Source organism: Sarcophilus harrisii, chromosome 2 (assembly GCF_902635505.1).
Source record: "Sarcophilus harrisii chromosome 2, mSarHar1.11, whole genome shotgun sequence".
In the NCBI taxonomy this organism is placed as follows: domain Eukaryota; kingdom Metazoa; phylum Chordata; class Mammalia; order Dasyuromorphia; family Dasyuridae; genus Sarcophilus; species Sarcophilus harrisii.
The window spans coordinates 45,056,539-45,079,991 of NC_045427.1; the positions used below are offsets into that span (position 1 = coordinate 45,056,539).

A 23,453-nucleotide genomic window follows, 5' to 3' on the forward strand; every position below is an offset into this window, starting at 1 on the left:
AGCCAGTCTTACGGGCATGTGAGCTGTCTGCTACAATGCGCTAAGTCCTGCTGGCTGTGACCAATGCCAAAGGAAGGAAGAAGCAGAATCATTCCAGGATTTCACAGCTACAAAGTCTTTCTGCTCTCAAATCAGTAATTAATAAAATACTGGGTGGACTAGAAGACCCACTTGGGAGGAGGGAGAAGTGGGCTAAGTTGTGCATGTGATGCTGTGTAAACACACAATGCCTTCTTTTTCGGCTGGGAGGTTGCTTACCAGAGGCAGGGCTGCGGTGGCCTCCTTCATCTCAGAAAGGATCACATGGCGATAGATATTTCTGGGGGCACTCTGGTATCGGACCTTCCGCCTAAGAAGGGAGGGAGGGGGGAACAAAATGGAGACCAACAAATGAAATTATACATTCTGTAACACTTCAGCAAGCTGAGCTCTGGAGAAGGCAATGTTCTGCTCAATAGCATAGGCCTGAGACCCTCACTTGCTCAAAAAGTCATCGAGGCTATCCCAGCTTTAGATTTTTCCAAGTACAATAATCATCAAAATGAAATGAGCACCCAAGAACCCCTAACTATGCCTGTTCTTTAGCCAATGCCAATTTTGAGTTCCATAGAAGTCTGCTGGGGGGTAGGTGGATACATCTGTTTCTGGGAAGCAGTTAAGTACATTTTCCTGGCAGTGGTGATGTTTGCTGTGATACTAGCAGGCATGTTCCCTGGAGAATACACAGCGCAATCTCTGAGACAGTCTGTACAATTCTGTAAATCCTAACGTCACAATTTTCCCATCACACACAATACATAAGGGACTGCTCTGCCACCATCTCTAATGCAGGGCCAAATACAAAAGCCAAACATCTGTCTAATGATTCAAACCTAGCCATAAGGATCTAAGAAAAATCCAGAAAGCAAATGGACCCTCCAACCCCAAACCATTTTGTTTAGTATCCATCTAATGTACTTATGCAAAATTATGAATTATAGTTAATTGTAAATACAAAAAGATATGTGTGTGTGGTACACACTTTTCCTATTACACTATAAATTCCACGAAGGACATGACAGCGTCTGATTTAAACCTTGCTTTTCCCCCGTGGTGTGCTGGGCAATACTCTACATACAGTAAACACAAAGGCAACATTTAAGTTGGTACAAATGCACTAATTTGAGCCAGTCTTCACCTGGACCAGAAAACAAAGCTGTGGGCATTTATATATGAAGGTAGGAAAAAAAAAAAGATGCCTAGAATGCACCTTGTTGCTTATCACACATGTTCTAAGGGAGAAAGGATAAGTTTAAATGTCCATTTCAGTAGGTCCCATATTAACAGATAAAGAACATTTCTACAAGAGATGCTTTCACACTGCCAATATAAGCCGCACAGAATGACTGACCTTCTTTCAGATTCCTCCACTATGGGTTCACCGGCATCTACTGTCTGCAGCACTTCTCTGACGTTAGTTTCTAGCCAAGCCATGATGGTAGGATCCTTCCAGAGAGAATATGTCCTCCCAATGTATAGGGCAACCAGCTGGGTCAGGGCAGGAGGTTGGCTATAGTAAAGAGACCATCCTGTAAATTAATCCATTATGGAGTCAGATCCTGGAAAATGCCCTCTAGTCCTTAATCACACCCAAAGGCTTATGCCTTCGTATTAGTAAACAGGTGTTCGGTGTGTCCCTGACTCGTCTGAGGCAAGAATGTCTCCAAGAGCTCACACAAAAAAAATAGATTTTTAATAAGTTCTCTAATATATTAGAAGAGAAGGGATGTGAGAAACTGGAAACAAACAGCTTTTGTTCTTTTTAATCAAAGTGAAAAAAAAAAGACTTAAGTATTTTATGATTTCCCATTTATTTGTAAGAGGAATCTTTGTAACTATACTAGAAATCATTCAGTGTCTTAAGACTAAAAACTCCTCTGTGAGTTAGATTTATTTTATGAATTACAAACAGCATTTTGTTTGCACCTTCATACATGGAAATGTAGCTAAGAGTAAGAGCTCAGTTTTGCCCTGGATATCAGAACACTTCAGTTTTGTTCCTGCCACCCCTGAATCTCACTCTGTAACCTTTAGCTCTGTCCCTACAACCATGGCCTGAGCGCAAGCGAAGGTTCAGAGAACTCTTAGCATAGCTAATTTAAGTCATTATAAGCCACATACTGAATTGACTATGCCAAACTTTGAGATCTTTGGCATAGCTGAGTGTGTTATGCTGTTTCTAGTTTGGATGTTGTCTGACACAGAGCTCTTGAAATTTTCCTTTTCTTATTTAAAATAGCAACATAGCAAACACCCTGCCACTTATTCAAAATGAAAGAAGCAGCTGTGTAAAAGCAAAGGATTATAGCTGGTATCTTTAAATTAAGTTCTTTACCAAGTTTTGTGAATAAATTGATGCACAGCTCACTTGGCAATCAGGGAAAATCAAAGTTCTTATCTAAAGAAAACCTCTGACAGATGTCATCACATGTGTTCCTAGCATATCAGTTGCCACAAGAGAAAGAGATACACAAGAAAAAAGCTGCCATTCTGTGTCAGATTATCTTAAGCATGCAATGAATTCCGTTTATTATTATTATCTTTTACCTTATCTGAGTACTGAGTCCAAAGAAAGGATGAGCTAACACGGCGGAGTCTGGGCGCACACTGCAGCGATCCAGCAGGGGCATGAGAACTGTAAGGGAAAGGCAGAGCTGCTGAGCCTCTTATCACCACCCGTCCCTCAAGGAGTAGAGTGGTGGTGGTCTCTTGGATATCTAGTCCCAGTTAAATCCTCTGCTCGGGCCGCCGGCAGCACAGAGAGAGCAGACAAATGTGAGACAAGGTTATAGAAGATAAAGAGCCCAACCTGCTTCCTTCCTTCCCGGTGGGGCAGAAACAACCCAAACCCACCTTGATGTCTAGTTTGCAGGGGGAGGAGGCTATAGGCCTCCATGACTGCTTGGGATACCACCCACTCCAAGGATTTCCGCATGTTCTACTAAGGATGTTCCCTTCCACATCTCTGAAAAGAGCTATCATATGATGTTCTAAGAACATGCAATCAGTTTTAGTGAGGACCCTATGCTCAGTTTCCAGTTGCACATAGCATAGACATGCTGGACAGAAGCAGTATGGGCTGGCTCCCCTCTGACCCTGCCTAACATCACACGAGAGGCTGCAAATGCTCTGAGTCCCTGTTCCACAGAAACCTCACCCACTACTTAGCATCAGGGAGATTCATTGCTATGTCCAAAAGACATACTTTCCCAGCTGATTAGCTGTGGGGCTTTGTAAGCTGGTCATATATTTATATAGGAAAAAACAGTTTTCAAGTGTCTTCCCAATAACACTATAAATCATTTCCAGTTGTACAACTACATAAAATAAAAAAATATAGTAATAGCTTAAACCAGAAGTTACCAGAAATCTGGCTCCCCCCTTTTTTAAAAAAAGAGCCAGTTCCTTCCACGAAACACAGACAAATTAACAGCCTCATTCTTTGTCCCTTATGCTGATGACACAAGAAAGAATTAAGCATTCAAGTTCTACTATGTGCCAGGTGCTATGCCAAGTTCTTTAAAAACAAACAAAAAATGTCTCATTTGATCCTTTACAACAACCCTGTAAGGTAAATGCTATTATTATCATCATTTTTGCAAATGAGAACATTAAGGAAAATGGAAGTTAGGTGACTTGCTCAATATGTGACATGGGTAGATTTGAATTCAGTTCCTCCTGAGACCAGGCTCAGCACACTGCACCACCTAGATGCCTCTTACCTTATCTGCCTTTCATGAATATGACTATAATCAAAAAGGATTTTGAAGAATAACTCAAGAAAATGGCTAGAATAGCAAACTTATACAGCATGTGAGTCTCTTAAGAGAATGCTAAATTAGGATCCTTTAAATCACAAGAGGAAGGAGTGTTTTATGAGGTGAAGCTGTAGTAAGACTGATAGTCAAATCTTTGAAAATAATCAGATTCCAAGGCACAAAAACTGGCATTTGATTAGAAGTCACCTTTTGCATGTATACATGAAATACACACAAAATATTCTACAGAGATTGTCCAGAATTATCATCTTTTAAATCACATTTCTAAGGATCCACAACAATGACCTCATCCTACAAGGGAATTTGTGCATATTTTTCTGAAACATGCACTGAGGCTAAGAAAGTTTCCAAATGATTTTATAACCCTCTTCAAATTTATCAGGTAGCTGATGCCTGTGCTAATCCCAGGCTGGGCCAGGAAACATGGGCCTGGAGAGGGCCAAAAATCACCCCAGCCTTTTACATCAAAAAGGCGCCTCTTTTCTTTCTGCTTTGCCCAGACTCAAACTCCACAAAAACCAGACTTTGAGAGTACCATATTGCTAAGGTCGTGAGCTCAGATTAATAAAGTCATAGGGAAGTGAACTTTTAAACAATTGCACGATCAGTGTTTGGTTAATCAGTCTTGTCAATGTTTCTCAATTCTCTCTCTCTCTTTTTTTTTTTTTTTATTTAATAGCCTTTTATTTACAGGATATATACATGGGTAACTTTACAGCATTAACAATTGCCAAACCTCTTGTTCCAATTTTTCACCTCTTACCACCCCTCCCTAAATGGCAGGATGACCAGTAGATGTTAAATATATTAAAATATAACTTAGATACATAATAAGTATACATTTTTTTTTTTATAGAGTATGTTCAAGTTTGCAAAGCACTTTAATGTATATAATTTTATCTGACATCCACAAAAACCCTACTCATGTGAGAAATGCTGTATTACCTTCTTTTTCCAAAGGACAAGACTCTTTGTTAAGTAGATTTCAGATTGTTGTAGAGGGATAAGGGTAGGTTTCACACATGTCACTGCCTCTAAGAGGACACTCAAAAGGCAGGATCTGCTGGGTGACTATCTGTCCTCTCATCTCACCCTCCTGATCCATTACCACTCTCAACCTCATGCAGAGAAAATTAGTATATTCTTGTAATCCTACAAAATCTTTTCTCAGGTTAACTCTTTTTTTTTTTTTTTTTTTTTTATTTAATAGCCTTTTATTTACAGGATATATACATGGGTAACTTTACAGCATTAACAATTGCCAAACCTCTTGTTCCAATTTTTCACCTCTTACCCCCCCCTAAATGGCAGGATGACCAGTAGATGTTAAATATATTAAAATATAACTTAGATACATAATAAGTATACATTTTTTTTTTATAGAGTATGTTCAAGTTTGCAAAGCACTTTAATGTATATAATTTTATCTGACATCCACAAAAACCCTACTCATGTGAGAAATGCTGTATTACCTTCTTTTTCCAAAGGACAAGACTCTTTGTTAAGTAGATTTCAGATTGTTGTAGAGGGATAAGGGTAGGTTTCACACATGTCACTGCCTCTAGAGAGGACACTCAAAGGCAGGATCTGCTGGGTGACTATCTGTCCTCTCATCTCACCCTCCTGATCCATTACCACTCTCAACCTCATGCAGAGAAAATTAGTATATTCTTGTAATCCTACAAAATCTTTTCTCAGGTTAACTCTTTTTTTTTTTTTTTTTTAATTTAATAGCCTTTTATTTACAGGATATATACATGGGTAACTTTACAGCATTAACAATTGCCAAACCTCTTGTTCCATTTTTCACCTCTTACCCCCACCCTCCCTAAATGGCAGGATGACCAGTAGATGTTAAATATATTAAAATATAACTTAGATACACAATAAGTATACATGACCAAAACATTATTTTGCTGTACAAAAAGAATCAGACTCTGAATTATTGTACAATTAGCTTGTGAAGGAAATCAAAAATGCAGGTGTGCATAAATATAGGGATTGGGAATTCAATGTAATGGTTTTTAGTCATCTCCCAGAGTTCTTTTTCTGGGTATAGCTAATTCAGTTCATTACTGCTCCATTAGAAATGATTTGGTTGATCTCGTTGCTGAGGATGGCCTGATCCATCAGAACTGGTCATCATCTAGTATTGTTGTAGAAGTATATAATGATCTCCTGGTCCTGCTCATTTCACTCAGCATCAGTTCGTGTAAGTCTCTCCAGGCCTTTCTGAAATCATCCTGTTGGTCATTTCTTACAGAACAGTAATATTCCATAATTTTCATATACCACAATTTATTCAGCCATTCTCCAATTGATGGACATCCATTCAGTTTCCAGTTTCTAGCCACTACAAAAGGGCTGCCACAAACATTCGTGACATACAGGTCCCTTTCCCTTCTTTATAATCTCTTTGGGATATAATCCCAGTAGTAACACTGCTGGATCAAAGGGTATGCACAGTTTGATAACTTTTTGAGCATAGTTCCAAACTACTCTCCAAAATGGTTGGATTAGTTCACAACTCCACCAACAATGAATCAATGTCCCAGTTTTCCACATCCTCCAACAATCATCATTATTTTTCCTGTCATCTTAGCCAATCTGACAGGTGTGTAGTGGTATCTTAGAGTTGTCTTAATTTGCATTTCTCTGATTAATAATGACTTGGAGCATCTTTTCATATGACTAGAAATAGTTTCAATTTCTTCATCTGAGAATTGTCTGTTCATATCCTTTGACCATTTTTCAATTGGAGAATGGCGTGATTTTATAAATTAGAGTTAATTCTCTATATATTTTGGAAATGAGGCCTTTATCAGAACCTTTGACTGTAAAAATATTTTCCCAGTTTATTGCTTCCCTTCTAATCTTGTCTGCATTAGTTTTGTTTGTACAAAAACTTTTCAGTTTGGTATAATCGAAATTTTCTATTTTGTGATCAGTAATGATCTCTAGTTCTGCTTTGGTCATAAAGACCTTCCCTTCCACAGGTCTGGGAGGTAAACTATCCTATGTTCCTCTAATTTATTAATAATTTCATTCTTTATGCCTAGGTCATGAACCCATTTTGACCTTATCTTGGTGATCGGTTAAGTATGGATCAATGCCTAGTTTCTGCCATATTAGTTTCCAATTTTCCCAGCAATTTTTATCAAACAGTAAGTTCTTATCCCAAAAGCTGGGATCTTTGGGTTTGTCAAAGACTAGGTTGCTATATTTGTTGACTGTTTTATCCCTTGAACCCAATCTATTCCACTGATCAACTAATCTATTCCTTAGCCAATACCAAATAGTTTTGGTAACTGCTGCTCTATAATATAATTTTAGATCTGGTACAGCTAAGCCACCATCATTTGATTTTTTTTTTCATTAATTCCCTTGAAATTCTTGACCTTTTGTTTTTCCATATGAACTTTGTTGTTATTTTTTCTAGGTCATTAAAATAGTTTTTTGGGAGTCTGATTGGTATAGCGCTAAATAAATAGATTAGTTTAGGTAATATTGTCATCTTTATTATGTTTGCTCGCCCTATCCAAGAGCATTTAATATTTTTCCAATTGGTTAGATCAGACTTAATTTGTGTGAAAAGTGGTCTGTAATTTTGCTCATAAAGTTTCTGATTTTCTGTTTCTCAATTCTCAATACTGGGCAGTCTATTGAAGGTAAAGATGTGTTCTATGAGAAAATTTGAAGGGCAGTATATTTTCTTTCAAAGTATCACATGACAAGAAGAGAAGGCTTAAAGTTGCCTGAGGTTTATAACATGTCTGATTCCTTATTATATCTGGCTTCAGAATGAAAAGATGAGAGAAGAAATACAAGAAGGAGCCTCAAAGTGACTATTATAGGAAGCCAGGTATGTGACGGCAAGGGAAGGTGGGTAGGTAGATAGGTGAATACAGAGACATATGCTTGCTGGGCAAATTCAGATTGGGGAAGGAAAGAATTCAGGAGTATGGAAGCTCCCTCTCAAAGTACCTTTTCCCTCTAGAATGAGGGAGATAATTCCCATCCCTGCTGTCTCCCTTTCAGCTTTCACTAATCCTCAACCTTCTCTCACTCTTTTCTCTCCCCACCTCGCTCACTGGGGCATCCTAGTGGCAGCTTCTTCTTTCCTCAGCTGCCAACCTTAATCTCAGTTCCACTAGCAAAAGGCCCCTCGTACAGACACCCAAAAGGGCCAGCAAGTTTCTCTTGGCCTCATTTAAAAATTTTCTTAAAAAAAATACAGAAATGAGTCAAATTCACAAAAATAAGAACCATTCCCCAATTAATAAATAGGTAGTTTTCAGAGGAAAAAAATCCAAACTATCAATAGTCATATGGAAATATGTTCTAAATTACTAATCAGAGAAATGGAAATTAAAACAACTGTGAAGACCTACATCTCACATCCCAGGTCAAAATAAGGTCAAAATGGATACATGATTTAGACACAAAGAGTGACACTATAAGGAAATTAAGAGAGCAAAGAATAATTTACCTATCAGATCTTGAAGAAGGGAGGAATTTATGACCAAAGAAGAACTAGAGAACATCATGAAATGCAAAATGAACAATTTTGATCAAATAAAAAGTTTTTGCCCAAACAAAAGCAACACATACAAGACTAAAAGGGAAGTACAAAGCAGGGAAAATTTTTTTTACAGCCAGTGTTTCTGATAAAGGTCTCATTTCTAAAAAAAAAAAAAAAATATATATATATATATACACACACATATATATATATAAAAAAATATATATAAAGAACTGTGTTAAATTCATCAGAATACAATTGCCCAATTGATAAATTATTTAACATAAAGGATATGAACAATTTTTAGATGATGAAATTAAAGCCATCTACAGTTATATGAAAAATTGCTCTAAATCACTACTGATTAGAGAAATGGAAATGCAAATTATAACAACTCTATGGTTGTTATACTTCACACCTCTCAGATTGGCTAAGATTTTATAGGACAATAATAAATGCTGGAGAAGATGTGGAAAACTGGGACACTACCCATTGTTGGTGGAGTTGTGAACTGATCCAACCATTCTGCAGAGCATTCTGAAACTATGCCCAAAGGGTTATAAAACTGTACATACCCTTTGATCCAGCAGTGCCACTACTGGGCTTATATCCCAAAGAGATCTCAAAGAAAGGAAAAGGACCGACATGTGCAAAAATGTTAGTAGCAGCCCTTTTTGTAGTGCCAAGGAACTGGAAACTGAGTGGATGCCCATCAGGTGGGGAATGGCTGAATAATTTGTGGTATACAAAGTAATGGAATCAGCTTGTTGATCCTTTTCTACAGACCGATAATTATTGTTCTATAAAAAATGAGGAACAAGTTAATTTTAGAAAGGCCTGGAAAGATTTACATGAACTGGAAAGATGAACATTTACATGTCTGCTGAGCGAAACAAGCAGAATCAGGAATACTCTGTATACAATAACAGCAAAATGTGTGATGATCAACTATGAAAAACTTGGTTCTTCTCAGTAGTTCTGTAATCCCAACAGACTTTGGTCAAAAAATGCCATCTGGACTCAGAACAAGAACTAAGATGACTGAATTTAAATCAACACATGCTATGTACACTTCTTTTTTCTTCTCTCTCCCATAGCTTTTCCCTTTTGTTCTGATTTTTTTTTTCTCCCAACATGCTTCATAAAGCAATGTGTATTAAAAATAAACAAATTAAAAAAAAATAAAACTACTAAGGTATCACCTCACACTCATCAGATTGTTTAAGCTGATAAAAAGAGGAAATGATAAATGCTGGAGAGAATGTGGAAGGGTAGGAATACCATTGATGGAGTTGTGAATTGGTCCAATCATTCTATACAAAAGGCTTTATAAAACTGCATACTATTTGACCCAACAATAACACTACCAGGTCTGTACCTCAAAGACATAAAAAAAAAAAAAAAAAAAAAGGAGAAGAACCTATTTATATTCATAGCAATTATTTTCATGGTGGCAAAGAATTAAAAACCAAGGTTATGTGGATCAATTGGAGAATGGCTGAACAAATGATAGCATAAGAATTATGGCAGCCAAGGCTGGAGGGGCTGAGAGAATTCAGACCTAATTTTATGCACTGTTAGTGAAACTGTGAATTGGTGTAACAATTCTGGAAAGCAATTGGGAAATACAAGGAAAAAATTACTAAACTTTAAACTTTTAATACCTTTTGACATTTCAATGGCAAAACCACTACTAGAATTATACTCCATTGAAATGAAAAAAGGCGGAAAATGTCTTTTAATAACTATTACTGTGAGGGCAAAGAACTGGAAATTAAGTGGATGCCTGTCAATTGGGGAACAGCTAGACATATTAAGAACATATAAATGAAATGGAATACGACTGTGACATCAGAAAAGATAAATGAGACAGTTCTGGAGCTTAGGAAAATTTGTATGAGCTGATACACAGAGAAGTGAGCAGAACCAGGAAAATTTATACTTCAACATTACAAAAATGAATAATTTTGAAAAGATAAAGATTCCAAATTGTGGTATATGAATATTATGGAATATTATTTTTCGGTAATTAATGACCAGCAGGATGATTTCAGAAAGGCCTGGAGAGACTTACACAAACTGATGCTGAGTGAAATGAGCAGGACCAGGAGATCATTATATACTTCAACAACAATACTATACGATGATTAATTCTGGTGGACCTGGCCATCCTCAGCAATGAGATGAACCAAATCAGTTCCAATGGAGCAGAATGAACTGACCCAACTACACCCAGCGAAAGAATTCTGGGAGATGACTAAGAACCATTACATAGAATTCCCAATCTCTATATTTTTGTCCACCTGCATTTTTTATTTTCTTCACAGGCTAATTGGACACTATTTCAGAGTCTGATTCTTTTTTGTACAGCAAAATGATGGTTTGGACATGTATGTTTATTTTGTATTTAATTTATACTTTAACATATTTAACATGTATTGGTCATCCTGCCATCTAGGGGAGGGGTGGGGGAAGGAGAGGAAAAATTGGAAAAGATTTGTCAATTGTCAATGCTGTAAAATTACCCATGCATATAACTTGTAAATAAAAAGCTATTAAAAAAAAAAAAAGATAAAGATTCTGACTAGTACAATGATCCACCATGATTCTACAAAACTAATGTTGAAGAGTACCATCTACTTCCTGATTGAGTGGTAAGGAAAGAAATATGCAGAATGAGACACATTTCTGAATGTGGCCAATTCAGGAATTTGTTTTGCTTGACCATGCCTATTTGTCACAAGGGTTTTGTTTCTTTCTTTCTTTTTTTTTTTTTTTCCAGTGGAAACGATGGGTATGTGTGGAGAAAAAAAATAATGAAAAGAAAAAGATTTTATTATACCCTATTAAAAACTAGTTGCATTGCTGAGGGCTATGATCATGCTCAGAAAAAAGCCAAGTCTATAACCACTTTCATTTTAAACTTAACAGAATACAAAACCGTGCACTTGCTTCTTTCCTGTGATATCAGGATTGAGAAGGTTCTGGCTTGTGGTTGTACCCAATAAATTAGGAAGATGGTTTGCCTCTAAAGTATAAGGCAACTGTGGTTCATTTCATGAAATTCTGCTAGGGACTTCCTGACTAGAAAGTTTAGTTTTCATTGTTGACTTTTCACTGGGCATGTTAAGACAGTGTACACCCCCTGCCTTAGAAAAGCTACAAAAACTTACCGCCAGGGAACATGATGAGTGCTTGCTGGATTAGGCGAGAAGCATTCTCTCTTGCAGAACTCAGTTCAACCTCTGGGAGATCGTCTTGCTGACTCAGAAGAAAATACGCCAGTGGAACAGAGAAAGCAAAATTTGGGAGCTGAGACAAGTTTCGATGACTCTGTGAATGATAAAAGAAATGAGATTTTTGAGCTAAAGTAGCTGAAAAAAGATACATGTTAAGTTAATAACATGTTATTTATGGATTGGTCTCTTCAACAGATATAGGTAAGGGTTCCACTATAGTGAACAAAACAATTTTACTAGTCTGCTTTCATGTTGAAAATATTCTCTAGCTAGGCCAAAGCCTCCAAGTGGAATAACAGGTGAAAATCAAAAGATAAAATTTAAGAGGGAAAAAAAATTATCCTGCAATTGAGTACCAAAAAAAAAAAAAAAAAAAAAAAAAAAAAAAAAAAAAAAAAAAAAAAAGAATGTACACAAATACGGGATAAGGCAAACATGGCCAGAATGCAGTCCACATAGAAAAATAAATCTTAGACCAAAAAATGCAAGCACATTACAAATCATTTGTGTGCTACAGCTGCTAAAAAATGTCAATTCAAGCTTAGGCTGCATTAAAAGATATCTAGGATTTAGAATGAGCAAGTTAGGGGTTCTGAGACACAACTGGAAAGGTTGAAGAAATGGGACCACTTAAGCTTGGAAAAATACTTAGGAAAGATTATGAGCACCATCCTCAAAGATTTGAAAGGCTATTATTTAGAAAAGGGATTAGGTTTGTTCTGTCGGGGCCCTAGAAGTAACTACAGGGAGGCACATTTTCATTCAGTATGTGAAAAATCCTCCTTCCAATAAAAGCTATTAACAAAAGGTATGATGCTGCCCTGAGTGGCAGTCAGTACCCCATCACTAAAGATCATATAGACAACATTTCAAAATGGGATATTGTACATTAATGCCTGTGAAAAATAATGTACCCTTTGTATGGTAGTAAAATGTGTTTGCTGATTAGTTTTTTTAAAGGGTTAAATTTTTAGAAATAATTAATTTTTAAATGAGGATTATCAGAAATAAGCAGTATGATATGGCTATGAAAAAGAATAATGAGATCTTAAACTTTATTTAATAAGTGGTGCCCAGAACAAAAAAGGGATTATCTCCACTATTCTGTGCTCAAGAGTCAGAATGCATTCAAAAGATTGTATTTCTTCCAGGCATTGAAGTTTAAGAGGAGTACTAACAAAAATGAACTATGTCTGGGGAGGTAAAAGGATGGTAAAGGGACTGGGAGAGCATGTCTTATAAAGAAGAGAACTGGGGAATGATTAATCAGAGAAGAAAAGTTAAGTTTAAGAGAGATGATACCAGTTTTCTCAAACATAAGAGACAATAATCTAACAGTGGGATTAGATTTAATTCCGTTGTTCCAGAGAAGAGAATTTGGACTTAGTTAAAAAAACAACAGCATTATAGTGAAATAGATTTTCACTCAACAAGAGAAATAACTTTCAAGCAATTAGGACCTTTCAAAAATGGAATTATTTTAATTAATAAATTTTATTTTAATTTAAGCATAAGTTCCCTGACAGTGCTGAAGTAGAAGCTAGAATGATCATATGTTAAGAATGTTGCAAGGTCATTGACTCATGGGGTTGAACTATATGACCTATCAAATGGTAAAATTTTGTAATTCAAAAATTCTCACAACTTACCTCCCATTCCTGGAACATACGTATTAGGAATCCATAATCCCTGGCTCGTAATGCCAGCAAGTCAATAATCAGCAACAAGCAGAGAGGGTCATTATCTGGATCGAGGCTGCCAAGAGAAGGGAAAATGGGCAAAAAAAAAAAAAAAAAAAAAAAACAAAAAAAAAACACACACACACAAAAGAAAGAAGCTGTTACGATCTCAGCACAAGAAATTAAGTTCTAGTTATAGCAAAACTCACAAAGTACAATTATTCAGCTCTTCCTTAGCATGGCAAATTTCTTCATTGTACAGGATGTCTCATGACTCAAATGTGCTTATAGCCTGGCACTACAGACATCTTTGGATTGAGCTGTTACCAGTTAGACATCATAGCCTTCAATGTCACAGCAACACTGCTTATGGAATAGAATAACAAATATTTACCTTAGGATAAGCTTGCAGAATTCCAGGGCTGTTCGGGGACAGCCTCTCCTTTCTAGGAACATCATGTGCTTGAAGAGAACCAAGTAAAAAGCTCTAGATAAACAGATTATACAGATAGATGCATGTGAAAGGACAGTCAGAATTATCAAGAGCATAGATTAAAGTATTTTCATTATCTCATGTATATGATAAAGCAAGTTACAGACATTATTATATTATACAACACAATGTAAGATTCTGATTTCTGACTCTGAAAAATTATATTCTTTTTCCTTAAAAGTCTTGACTCCAGAATTTAAAAGCAAAGTAGTGAGAAAAGTCACTTATTATCTAATAGTGACCTTTATTTTTAGTTCTAGAAGAGTGGGTGACATGTTTAATATAGAAAGCCAAAACTTTTCGTGCATATACTCCATAATTGGAAGCTATAAGCTCTGCTTCTTTTACAACCTGTAGTTTATGCATATGCTAAAACTCTAGAGATTTTTTTCAATCTAAGTTTGTGGAACAAAATCAAAACAAAAAATGAGAAGTCACCAACCTGTTCTCAGTTCTGCGATAATCTAGTCTGCAAGTTCCACTGGTGAGACTAAACAATGGGTGAAATGCGCATTCCAAACTGTACAAAGCTCTCTCTAAAAAATGAAAGAAATGGTATTGGGAACCACTTTCATAAAATTCACCAAGTTAAAGTCCTTTGTAGCAGAGGTTAATTACACCCACACACCCACACCCACACCTTGAATTTTGCAAGCTACCAGTGTATGATCAGGAGAGAAAACCAAGATGGCGGTCTTACTCCCTGACTTGACTGTGACATTAAGTCATTAAAATCTAGTATTCATTTTACTATCAAATTAACACCTGTTAAATATCACTGTTTTGTGCGAAGCATTTTATTAAGTGAGGCAATGGAAAAGGTCACAATTGCCAGCCCTTAAGGAGTTTAACTGGAGGAAACACTAGGCAGATTAAGTATAATATTCTTTCTACTCTTATTCAGAGACAACTAAGTATTACTGAAGTAGAAGAAAAAACTTGGGCTACTTAAATGACAAGGGAAAACTTCAAGGAGTAATTAACTTCCCAAGTGATCTGGAAGAAAGGATTCTGACAGAAATGAGATGAGGAAGAAGTGTATCCTAAGTATGGTAGATGGTCATGTGACAGAAGATACAATTAAGGAAGTAGCTAGTGTTCCAGTTTAGCTGGAAGGCTACATTCCATTTCTGGAGTTAGGTAGGTGGCCAGACCAAGAAGGGCTTTTAATGTCAGACTAGGGAGTTTACTCTTTATCCAGGGAAAATTTTTGAGATATAAGCTGATCTATGACCTATGCTTTAGGGGAAAATTATTTTGGAAGCTATGTAGGAAGGACTGGAAATGGATAGAAACTGGTTTTGTTTTGGATTTGGGTTTTTTTTTTGCAAGGCAATTGGAGTTAAGTGATTTGCCAAGGATCATACAACTAGTAAGTGTTAATATGTCTAAGGCTGGATTTGAACTCGGGTCCGCCTGACTCCTGACTCCAAAACAAGTGCTCTATGCAGTGTGCCATCTAACTGCCCCATGGATAAAATGAAAACATGAAAACCATTTAGAAGATTATTATAACACTCTAATAAAAAAGAAAGGAAGAGCTGAACTAAGATGGAGATTATGTAAGTGAACAGAAGGGAAGGGACATAAGGGAATTTGTGAAGACTGAAGAGGCTTTGGTAATGAATTGGGATGGGTGTGTGTGTGTGAACAAGAGGAAATTATCAAGATGTGACTGAGATTATGAATCTGGATAAAGGAGAGGATAGTAGTACTCTCAACAGAAAAAGGGAAATCTAGAGGAAAAGAATATTTAGGAGAAAAGAGAAGAGAATATTTAGGAGAAAAGATTAGTTCTTTCTTGGACATACTGAATTTGACTTGCTGATAGGACATTAAAATTAGAGATGTCCAATAGCACTGAGATACAGAGGTAGAAGCAAGAAGAGATATTAGGGCTACGTAAAGAAATAGAGATAATAATCAAATCCACTGGAATAAATAAGATCATTAAAAACATAAAAGAGAAAATGCACAGGGCCACAGGAGACACATCCATGTCATGCATGGGGCATAAGATGCCTGCTAAGTGAGCCAAGGAGAAGGAACAGTCAGATAGGTAGGAAGAAAATCGATAATGTAATGTCCCAGGAGACAAGAAGGAAAAACTTATCCACAAGTTTTGGTGGTAATGGGTGTCAAAAAGTTTTAGTTTAAAAAAAAAAAAAAAAAAAAGGAAAAAGAAAGTTTTAATGAAGATGAGGATTGAAAAAGAACTTTGAAAATCAACAATGAAAAAAAAGATCCCAAGTAACCTTTGAGAGAGTAGTTTCAGTAGAGTGGTGGGAAGCCAGATTCTATGGAGATGAAGAGAGAATGGGGATGTGAGTAGATGCAATGAATTCAGATTACTCTTTTTGGGGGGAGTCTTAACAGTGAAAGTAAAGATATAGGATAAGAGACTTGAAAGACTGACAGGATTTGGTTTCTTAAGGAATGAGATTTTATTTGACTCAATGATTTCATCTAAAGTGCTAATAAATATTAACTCAAGATATCAGAAATAATGAGCACTGCCTGGCACCTAACAAAAGTACAGATTTGGAACTAACTTCTTAAAAGCAAGAGAAAAGAGATGGATTTGTACACCACAAGCCAAAAATAAAAACTTAAAAATCTTCCTTAGTCACAAGGTGAGAGATGACCTAGCCACTACTAACTTTTACCTATAAGATCACGAGCCATCTCCTGATCCTCCTGGAGTCGACACACATCACTGAGCTGGAGCAGTGAGTCTATGTGATAAGGGTTTCCCTGGAGCAGAAGCTGAAAACACAGGAGAAAACAGATGGTTGATTGACTACAATAACAAACATATCTTGCTTAATGCAACTGTTCTTTGGAAATTAAGCCTTTGTACAAATAACAAAAATAGATTCAGACATTTTAAAACTTTCTCACATAATTCATTAATTCATTTAGAATTCAAAAAAACATGCCAGTTCTCATCTATCAGATATGTCTATTTATATGCCAGAAGAGGTATCCTGTCCAGGTATTAGAAAATAAGCACAGGTATATGAATATTATGGATATTATTGTTCAGTAAGAAATGACCAGCAGGATGATTTCAGAAAGGCCTGGAGAGACTTACATGAACTGATGCTGAGTGAAATGAGCAGGACCAGGAGATCATTATATACTTCAACAACAATACTATATGATGACCAGTTTTGATGCACCTGGCCATCTCCAGCAATGAGATGAACCAAATCAGTTCCAATAGAGCAGCAATGAACTGAACCAGCTACACCCAGAGAAAAGACTCTGGGAGATGACTATGAACATTACATAGAATTACCAATCCCTCTATTTTTGTCTGCTTGCATTTTTGATTTCCTTCACAGGCTAATAGTACACTATTTCAAAGTCCGATTCTTTTTGTACAGCAAAATAACTGTTAGGACATGTATACTTATATTGTATTTAATTTATACTTTAACATATTTAACATGTATTGGTCAACTTGCCATCTGGAGGAGGGATTGGGGGGAAAGGGGAAAAACTGGAACAATAGGTTTGGCAATTGTCAATGCTGTAAAATTACTCATGTATATAACTTGTAAATAAAAAGCTATAATAAAAAAAAAAAAGAAAAGCAGCACAGAATTTCTAGGTGGGAAGGGATTACAAAGGCCAAGTATAAATAAACAAGAATTCCCTCTCCAACATATCCAACAGTCATCCAGTTTATTAGCTATTTCTCCTAATACTGTTTCATTTGAAGATCTAATTAGTGTGCCACTTATGCCTTTATTCAAGTTCCTGATAAAAATGTTAATCAGCACAGAACCAAAAATGACTCTCTGGAAGCCTTCACAGGAGACCTTCTCCAAGCTGAAATCAAATTGTTTGTGCTGCTCTTTGGTCCAGCAATTAACCTGTTCTGAATTCACCTAATTGTTTGTTTGTTTGTTTGTTTTGTCCTACTGCTCCATTTTTCTTCATAAGAATAACATCCAAGACTTGACTAAAATCTAAGTGACCTATTCAAATATTCAAATACCACCTTCCTATACCAGGTTACTAACACTAACAAAAAAGAAAACAAAGATAGATGGACCACACATACACTGATGAAGCTATTTTTACATTTCTTTTTCAAGAAGTTAACCACTTCCAATAAGTACTAAAACTTTGCCACAAGCAAAAATCCAACTCAATATTTTCTTCACTTTAAAAAAAATTTGGATCAAAATTCAAGCTTTTCCAGTCTGTAGGTACATTTCTTGTTTGATGTGATTGTTCAGAGAGTTCTCTCAGTAGTTAAACAGTCACAACGGCCAATTCTTTCAGTAGATGGGGATGTTTTTCTGGGCTTTGTCACTTGAATTAATCAAAGGCAGCCAAGTCCCTTCTCACTATCTAACTACTTCTTGTGGGTATCAAGTCCCTACTGATCATTTTATCTTTTTTAATCGAAAGATCTTTCATAGCAAAACAAAAGTTGGCAAGTTCTATCTCCTTTCTGTTGTAAGATTTAACATCTGTTCTACCAACTCTATTCTATACCTTATCCTCTTAAGATTCTTTTGCTCCCAATATAGGTTTTTAAAAAATTAAATTAAAAAACCCCCAAACTTTTCTTGTCCTGGGCTTTTCTTGCCAGCCTCATTTTATTCAATTACAGAGCTCTTGATGCCTATTCTTAGAAAATCATTACAGGATTATGGAACCATCTTCTATTATCTGCTTTTGCTTCTATCTTCTGAACATGTAAAAAGAAAAAATCTAAACTGTGTCACCTATATATCACATTACTTTCTTTGGACAGCTTAATTTCTTCATCAAAATTATTTTTCTTTACATTTTTAAAATTCCTTTATTGAGAAAATCTCATCTTTCCATGGCTGGCTTTCCTTGTAAAAATGTCTGTCGACAGGTTTGTACTTATCCTTTTTCTGAACCTTCTGAAATTTATCTTTCTAGAGTACTAGTATAATTATAATAGGGCTGTTGCTTCTCATCTTATCAAAAATCTTAAAATGACAAAGTTCCCAGGCACAAGATTTGGACCAACTCTGTAATAGGAAGACAGATTCAATTCTAAGGAGCTCTTCTGGAGCTTGAAATCAACTGGGAATTCAAGTTTTTAAAATCAGGACATATTACTCATTGGCACACCCACACAACAAACAAACCTCTTCAATGATATTACCAACATGATAACCTATGATATGAAGGTGCAAGAGAAGAGCAGGGCACTGTTACACTTTCAGTTTCAATTAATTCTGCTGATAAGACCGTCTAGAAAAGAAATCATGTAAAAAGATCTATCTTTAACACTGATACGGGCCTGAGTTTTTATGAAGTTTGTTGTTCATTTGTTTTGTAATTCTTCAGATTCTGAACAATGTATCCATATTACTTCAACTTCAGTCCCCGAGTCTCAAATTTTCCTATCAAATTTAAGAAAATTGGACAGGTTTCATAAAATTTCAATGCTGAAGTTGTTCTACTAAAACACTAATAAATGACTTTGCTTTCTTCCAAAGAAAAAGGTTTAAAAATAGAACAGCTGGTAGCTAAACTCTGTCTTTAAAGGTCATCTCACACTTATTTATATACTCATTTCCCACTTCCTCAGCTGAAAGAACTCACACAAAGGAGCTTTCTTATTTCTCATACCGTTTGGCTTGAAAGCTTGTTCTCTACTTTCTTTCCTTTGGCCAGGGGCAGCCCGGGGAACGGGTAGTTGTTACCACAACAGGACAGGGGCCCAGTGGGATGAACTGAACATTCAGAGTAGCCATTCTCTCTTCATGACATACCACAATATTATTGGGGTCCATGGACTCCACTGCACTCAGGAACTGGAACTGCACCTGCTGGTACTCTCGGTGGTGTTCAAATGTGAAGTGCTGAACTCCCCTTTTGGATTCCAGCACTCGCATTGTAATACCTAAAATTATTGGAAATTCTATCGGTGAACCAAGTCAATCCTAGTCAGTTTCAGAAGAATTATAATAGCTCCAAATTATAACCCACAGTTACATGTATTAATAACAAGGAATAGTTATGGTTAGTAAGGCCTTCTTTTCTTGAGGACTTAAAGCTGGCAGAACTTTTATTAGCTAATATTCTCTATTCCCAAATTCCAGGATTTTAATGCTTGTTTTAGATTTAGAGCTAAATCCTTTCTTGAAACATTACCAAACTTAATTTAAAATGGTTTAGCCTAAAACTACAAAATAATTTAGGTCTTTATATGCATTATGATCCGCTTTAGAAAAAAATGTCTAACATTCACAGTGATATTTTGAATTGTAGTATACAGTCCAGATTCAGAAGCCTGCATATAAACTGATCTGGATCGCTTTAAAAACAATGTGTGTAAGGTTGTTGGGAGATGGGAATGTTGACACCCACATTTTAATACATACTCCTATACAAAAACTGTATCCAGGTAACAATAGGTTAAAATGAATATCTAAGAATTGCTTTGGGGAGAGGAGGGAAGTCATGGAAAAAGTGTACCCAAAAGGGAGAGTAACATGAAGTGGCACAAAGGTAATAAGACTCCCTTTGCCTTGGGGGGAGAGAGGGGGGATAAGTTTGATGGTATACCTACATGAGTTTCAGGTCTTTTTTAGTAAAGAAGGGGGAAAGGCACTTCTTTCTCTCCTATTCCATCAAGGAATAGTGTAGGATAAGTGTAAATAGCTCAATTTTCATATGCAAATTTATACCTCTTATTTACTACTTACAAAGTTTAATTCTTCTGACCAACCTGAAACAATCCAGTTTTTTTTTTTAGATTGATAAAAGAGGTTTATTACTGAGTTTAGAAGTAGGAGATAGGTGAAGGTAGAGACAAGGAGGGCACTGGACAGAGGGTCCAGTGGACAGAGGGTCCTCACATGGCTGCCATGTTTGGAATCTCTGCAAAGAGGGGGTCCCAGTACGGCCCTTGTAAGTCAGAGACTTAGCTCGAGGGGCTTTGGGGTGTAGCCCCAAAGTTGGCTCAGATTCGGGTGGGGCTGGGATAGGTCCAGATCTTCTATTGGAATTCAAAGGGACCAGGATTGAAACAATCCAGTTTTGACCTGTCCTTATAAAATAGCTGAACCCCATCTCCTCACAAGTGATACCCTGGTTGGACATCTTAACACAAGACACTATTACTACATAGTGGTACCACAAATAACCATCCCAATGATACAGATATTGCCTATAGCTTGAAAAAGATTTTTTTTTTTTTTTGCTGAAGATGTGAGAAAACTGGAGAATATGATAATGGAAGGAAAAACCACAAATTGCCTAAAGTCATAAGTTAGGGATAAATATGGACACAAATCTCCTATGTCATGCTATATTCACTATATATCAAATAGTTTGAAAACTATACTGATTCCTATGTTTCAAAGATCTAAAGGGAAAAAAAGTTAATTTTAAAAAACAAAATTTTAAAAAATATGTGGGATATTTCAAAAATCTTAATATGGGGTTAGGTTAACCTTACATTTGTGTTTTAAAAGCTATTAAACTTGATAACTATATGCCTAGTATATTTCAAAATGATTCTTTCTTCTCCAATACTAATGTATCTATTGGGAAAAAAATCATCAAGGACTTCCTCTCTCTCTCCCCTCCCCTCTCTCCCCAATGCAACAGAAAAAACTCTGGATAAGAAAAGCTGGGTGCTAGTTTCAGCACCCTCATTACAAGCTGTATAACTACTGGAAAATTATTTAAATGAGCCTATTTTCTTCCCTATAAAAATATATATCTTTTTTGGGGAGCCATGCTTGTTTGTAATTTTGTAACATTCATGCAAGATGCTTTCATGAGAATTAATCCATTTGATCTTCATAGCAGCCTTTTGGGTTTGGCAAGAATCATTCCTTTTTTATAGGGAAGAAAATGATCACAGCTGGCATAAGGTGACCATAACCTAATAAGGCTCCCACCTGTTTTGGTGTAGCGGGGCCAGGTGCTCTTTGGAGTGGTCAGCCATGTGCTTCGGTGGTACTGACGCTGTCTTTGTCGAGGTCTGCAGATTAAAAAATGTAGACAATGCTTTATCTTTAGGGACAAACTCCTTCAGTTATCTAATCACTGGTCAATATGTAAAAAATTAAGAAATCTTCCACACTACAGGTTGCAATATTCTTTGTGTTGCCTGTAGGGTTTCCCTTAAAAATAATGTGTTTAAAGCTGAGAAATTAGCTCTGGTTCCTTGATTGTCTGGGTGACCTTGGTTAAGTCACTTCATCCCTTTGGGAATTATCTATAAAATGAGGCTGCACTAGACAATCTCTGAGATTCCTTCTGTTCAAAAAATAGGATTACAGTACTGATATACCTTTAATCTGATTTGCTCCAGAGCCATAAAATGCAGGATGCCCCCAAAGTCTTGGTGTGGTTTTAAGCTATTAAAGCAATGTTAGTTTAGCAATTAAAGTTTAAATAGCACTAAGATCTTTGAGATACCTTGTAGTAATTTTCTTGTTCAATATATGACCAAAAAATTTCAGATGGGATGTGATTTTCTATTAATTTTTCTAAAATGCCAATACTCCCAAGGTTAACCAAGTAAGCAAATCAAAACTAGTACTTTGCCCATGTTAGGCAGTTTACGCTTTACTGATGAAGGTAATACTAGCTTTAACATCAGATTTAGGATGCTGTGATCATCAAGTCTCAGAATGCCTAATAGTCACTAATAGGCCAATACAGAGTCTAAGAATGTGAGCGGAAAAAAAATGAAAGATGAACAAAACATTTTCACTTAAAAAAAAAAGCTCAGAGCAAAGTCCATCTCCTTCTAAGGACTTTCAAATACTAAAACTAACTTTCTATAACTTCTCTAAAATTAAGAGAAATACTATTTCTTGGTATTCATGGCATACTCATGGAATGCTAGGATTTCTTCTCAATAGCCATTTTAAATACTACTAAAGTAATTCACTTCATAGCAAGATTTCTTTGTTCTCACCTCTGATCTCCAAGGACAGCTCGAGCTCCAAAATATCTTTTCAACTCTGTTTCTGGATTCAAGTGTCTAGAGAATTAGAAATAAAAAACAAAAATAGAACTTTCTTACAACTGAGAATTTTTTCTTATTCCTAAACTCCAAACAACAATGGAACAGTGAAAATAGTGACCTTAAGTTGAAGAATAGTCAACAATCTGCAATCTTGTTCACTTTGTAGTCTGAACTGCTGCCCTCTACAGGGTCAGCCATGTAGTCAGGCACATGCTTCTCAGGGAAAACCCCAAAAGGACAGCTTCTAAAGTACTTGCCCTGTCTTGTGGAAGAATATGACCTGCAGAGAGCTACTCCTCGAAAAAGCATGTCATCTGTCTGATTGTTAAAGATGTCTTCCATATCTTTAAAAGCCTGGCAGGCTAACAATTAGATAAGATGATATAAGCAAGGCAAACAAACCCATCTACGCAAGGCTGGAGAGATGAGAAAATAAAGAGAAGAGGAAAGCTGAGTTCTGTATCCATGTGTCCAAAGAGGAGTATCACCTGTGTGCATGCTCCTACAAGTTAAAACTAGCCTTTTGCATCTTCAATGAACACAGAATGACTGCTCTGTTAGTGTCTGCAGAGATAAGCTATAAACCTATAGTTCAGAGGACAAAGCAGGCGTGCCAAATAATAACACTGTTCCAACTTTGGGATAGTGAAAAGAGAGCAGAGGAGAGGAGGGCAGGAGGATGTGCACCAAGACAGAATGAATTAAGAGCTATG

General features: G+C 36.4%; 1 protein-coding gene across 1 annotated transcript in view; it reads right to left on the reverse strand.

Annotated features, from left to right (window-relative positions):
- The window catches only part of TCF25 (transcription factor 25), a 49,605-nt gene that overhangs the window by 13,275 nt on the left and 12,877 nt on the right, over positions 1-23,453 (reverse strand). Inside the window, exons 5-15 of the mRNA XM_031950106.1 lie at positions 22,690-22,755; positions 21,662-21,744; positions 19,523-19,653; positions 16,418-16,517; positions 14,194-14,287; positions 13,653-13,745; positions 13,229-13,334; positions 11,514-11,673; positions 2,587-2,674; positions 1,391-1,549; positions 259-349 (exon numbers count right to left, since the gene is read on the reverse strand). Coding sequence (XP_031805966.1) covers positions 259-349; positions 1,391-1,549; positions 2,587-2,674; positions 11,514-11,673; positions 13,229-13,334; positions 13,653-13,745; positions 14,194-14,287; positions 16,418-16,517; positions 19,523-19,653; positions 21,662-21,744; positions 22,690-22,755 — 1,171 coding nt within the window. The remainder of the gene's footprint in view (positions 1-258; positions 350-1,390; positions 1,550-2,586; positions 2,675-11,513; positions 11,674-13,228; positions 13,335-13,652; positions 13,746-14,193; positions 14,288-16,417; positions 16,518-19,522; positions 19,654-21,661; positions 21,745-22,689; positions 22,756-23,453) is intronic.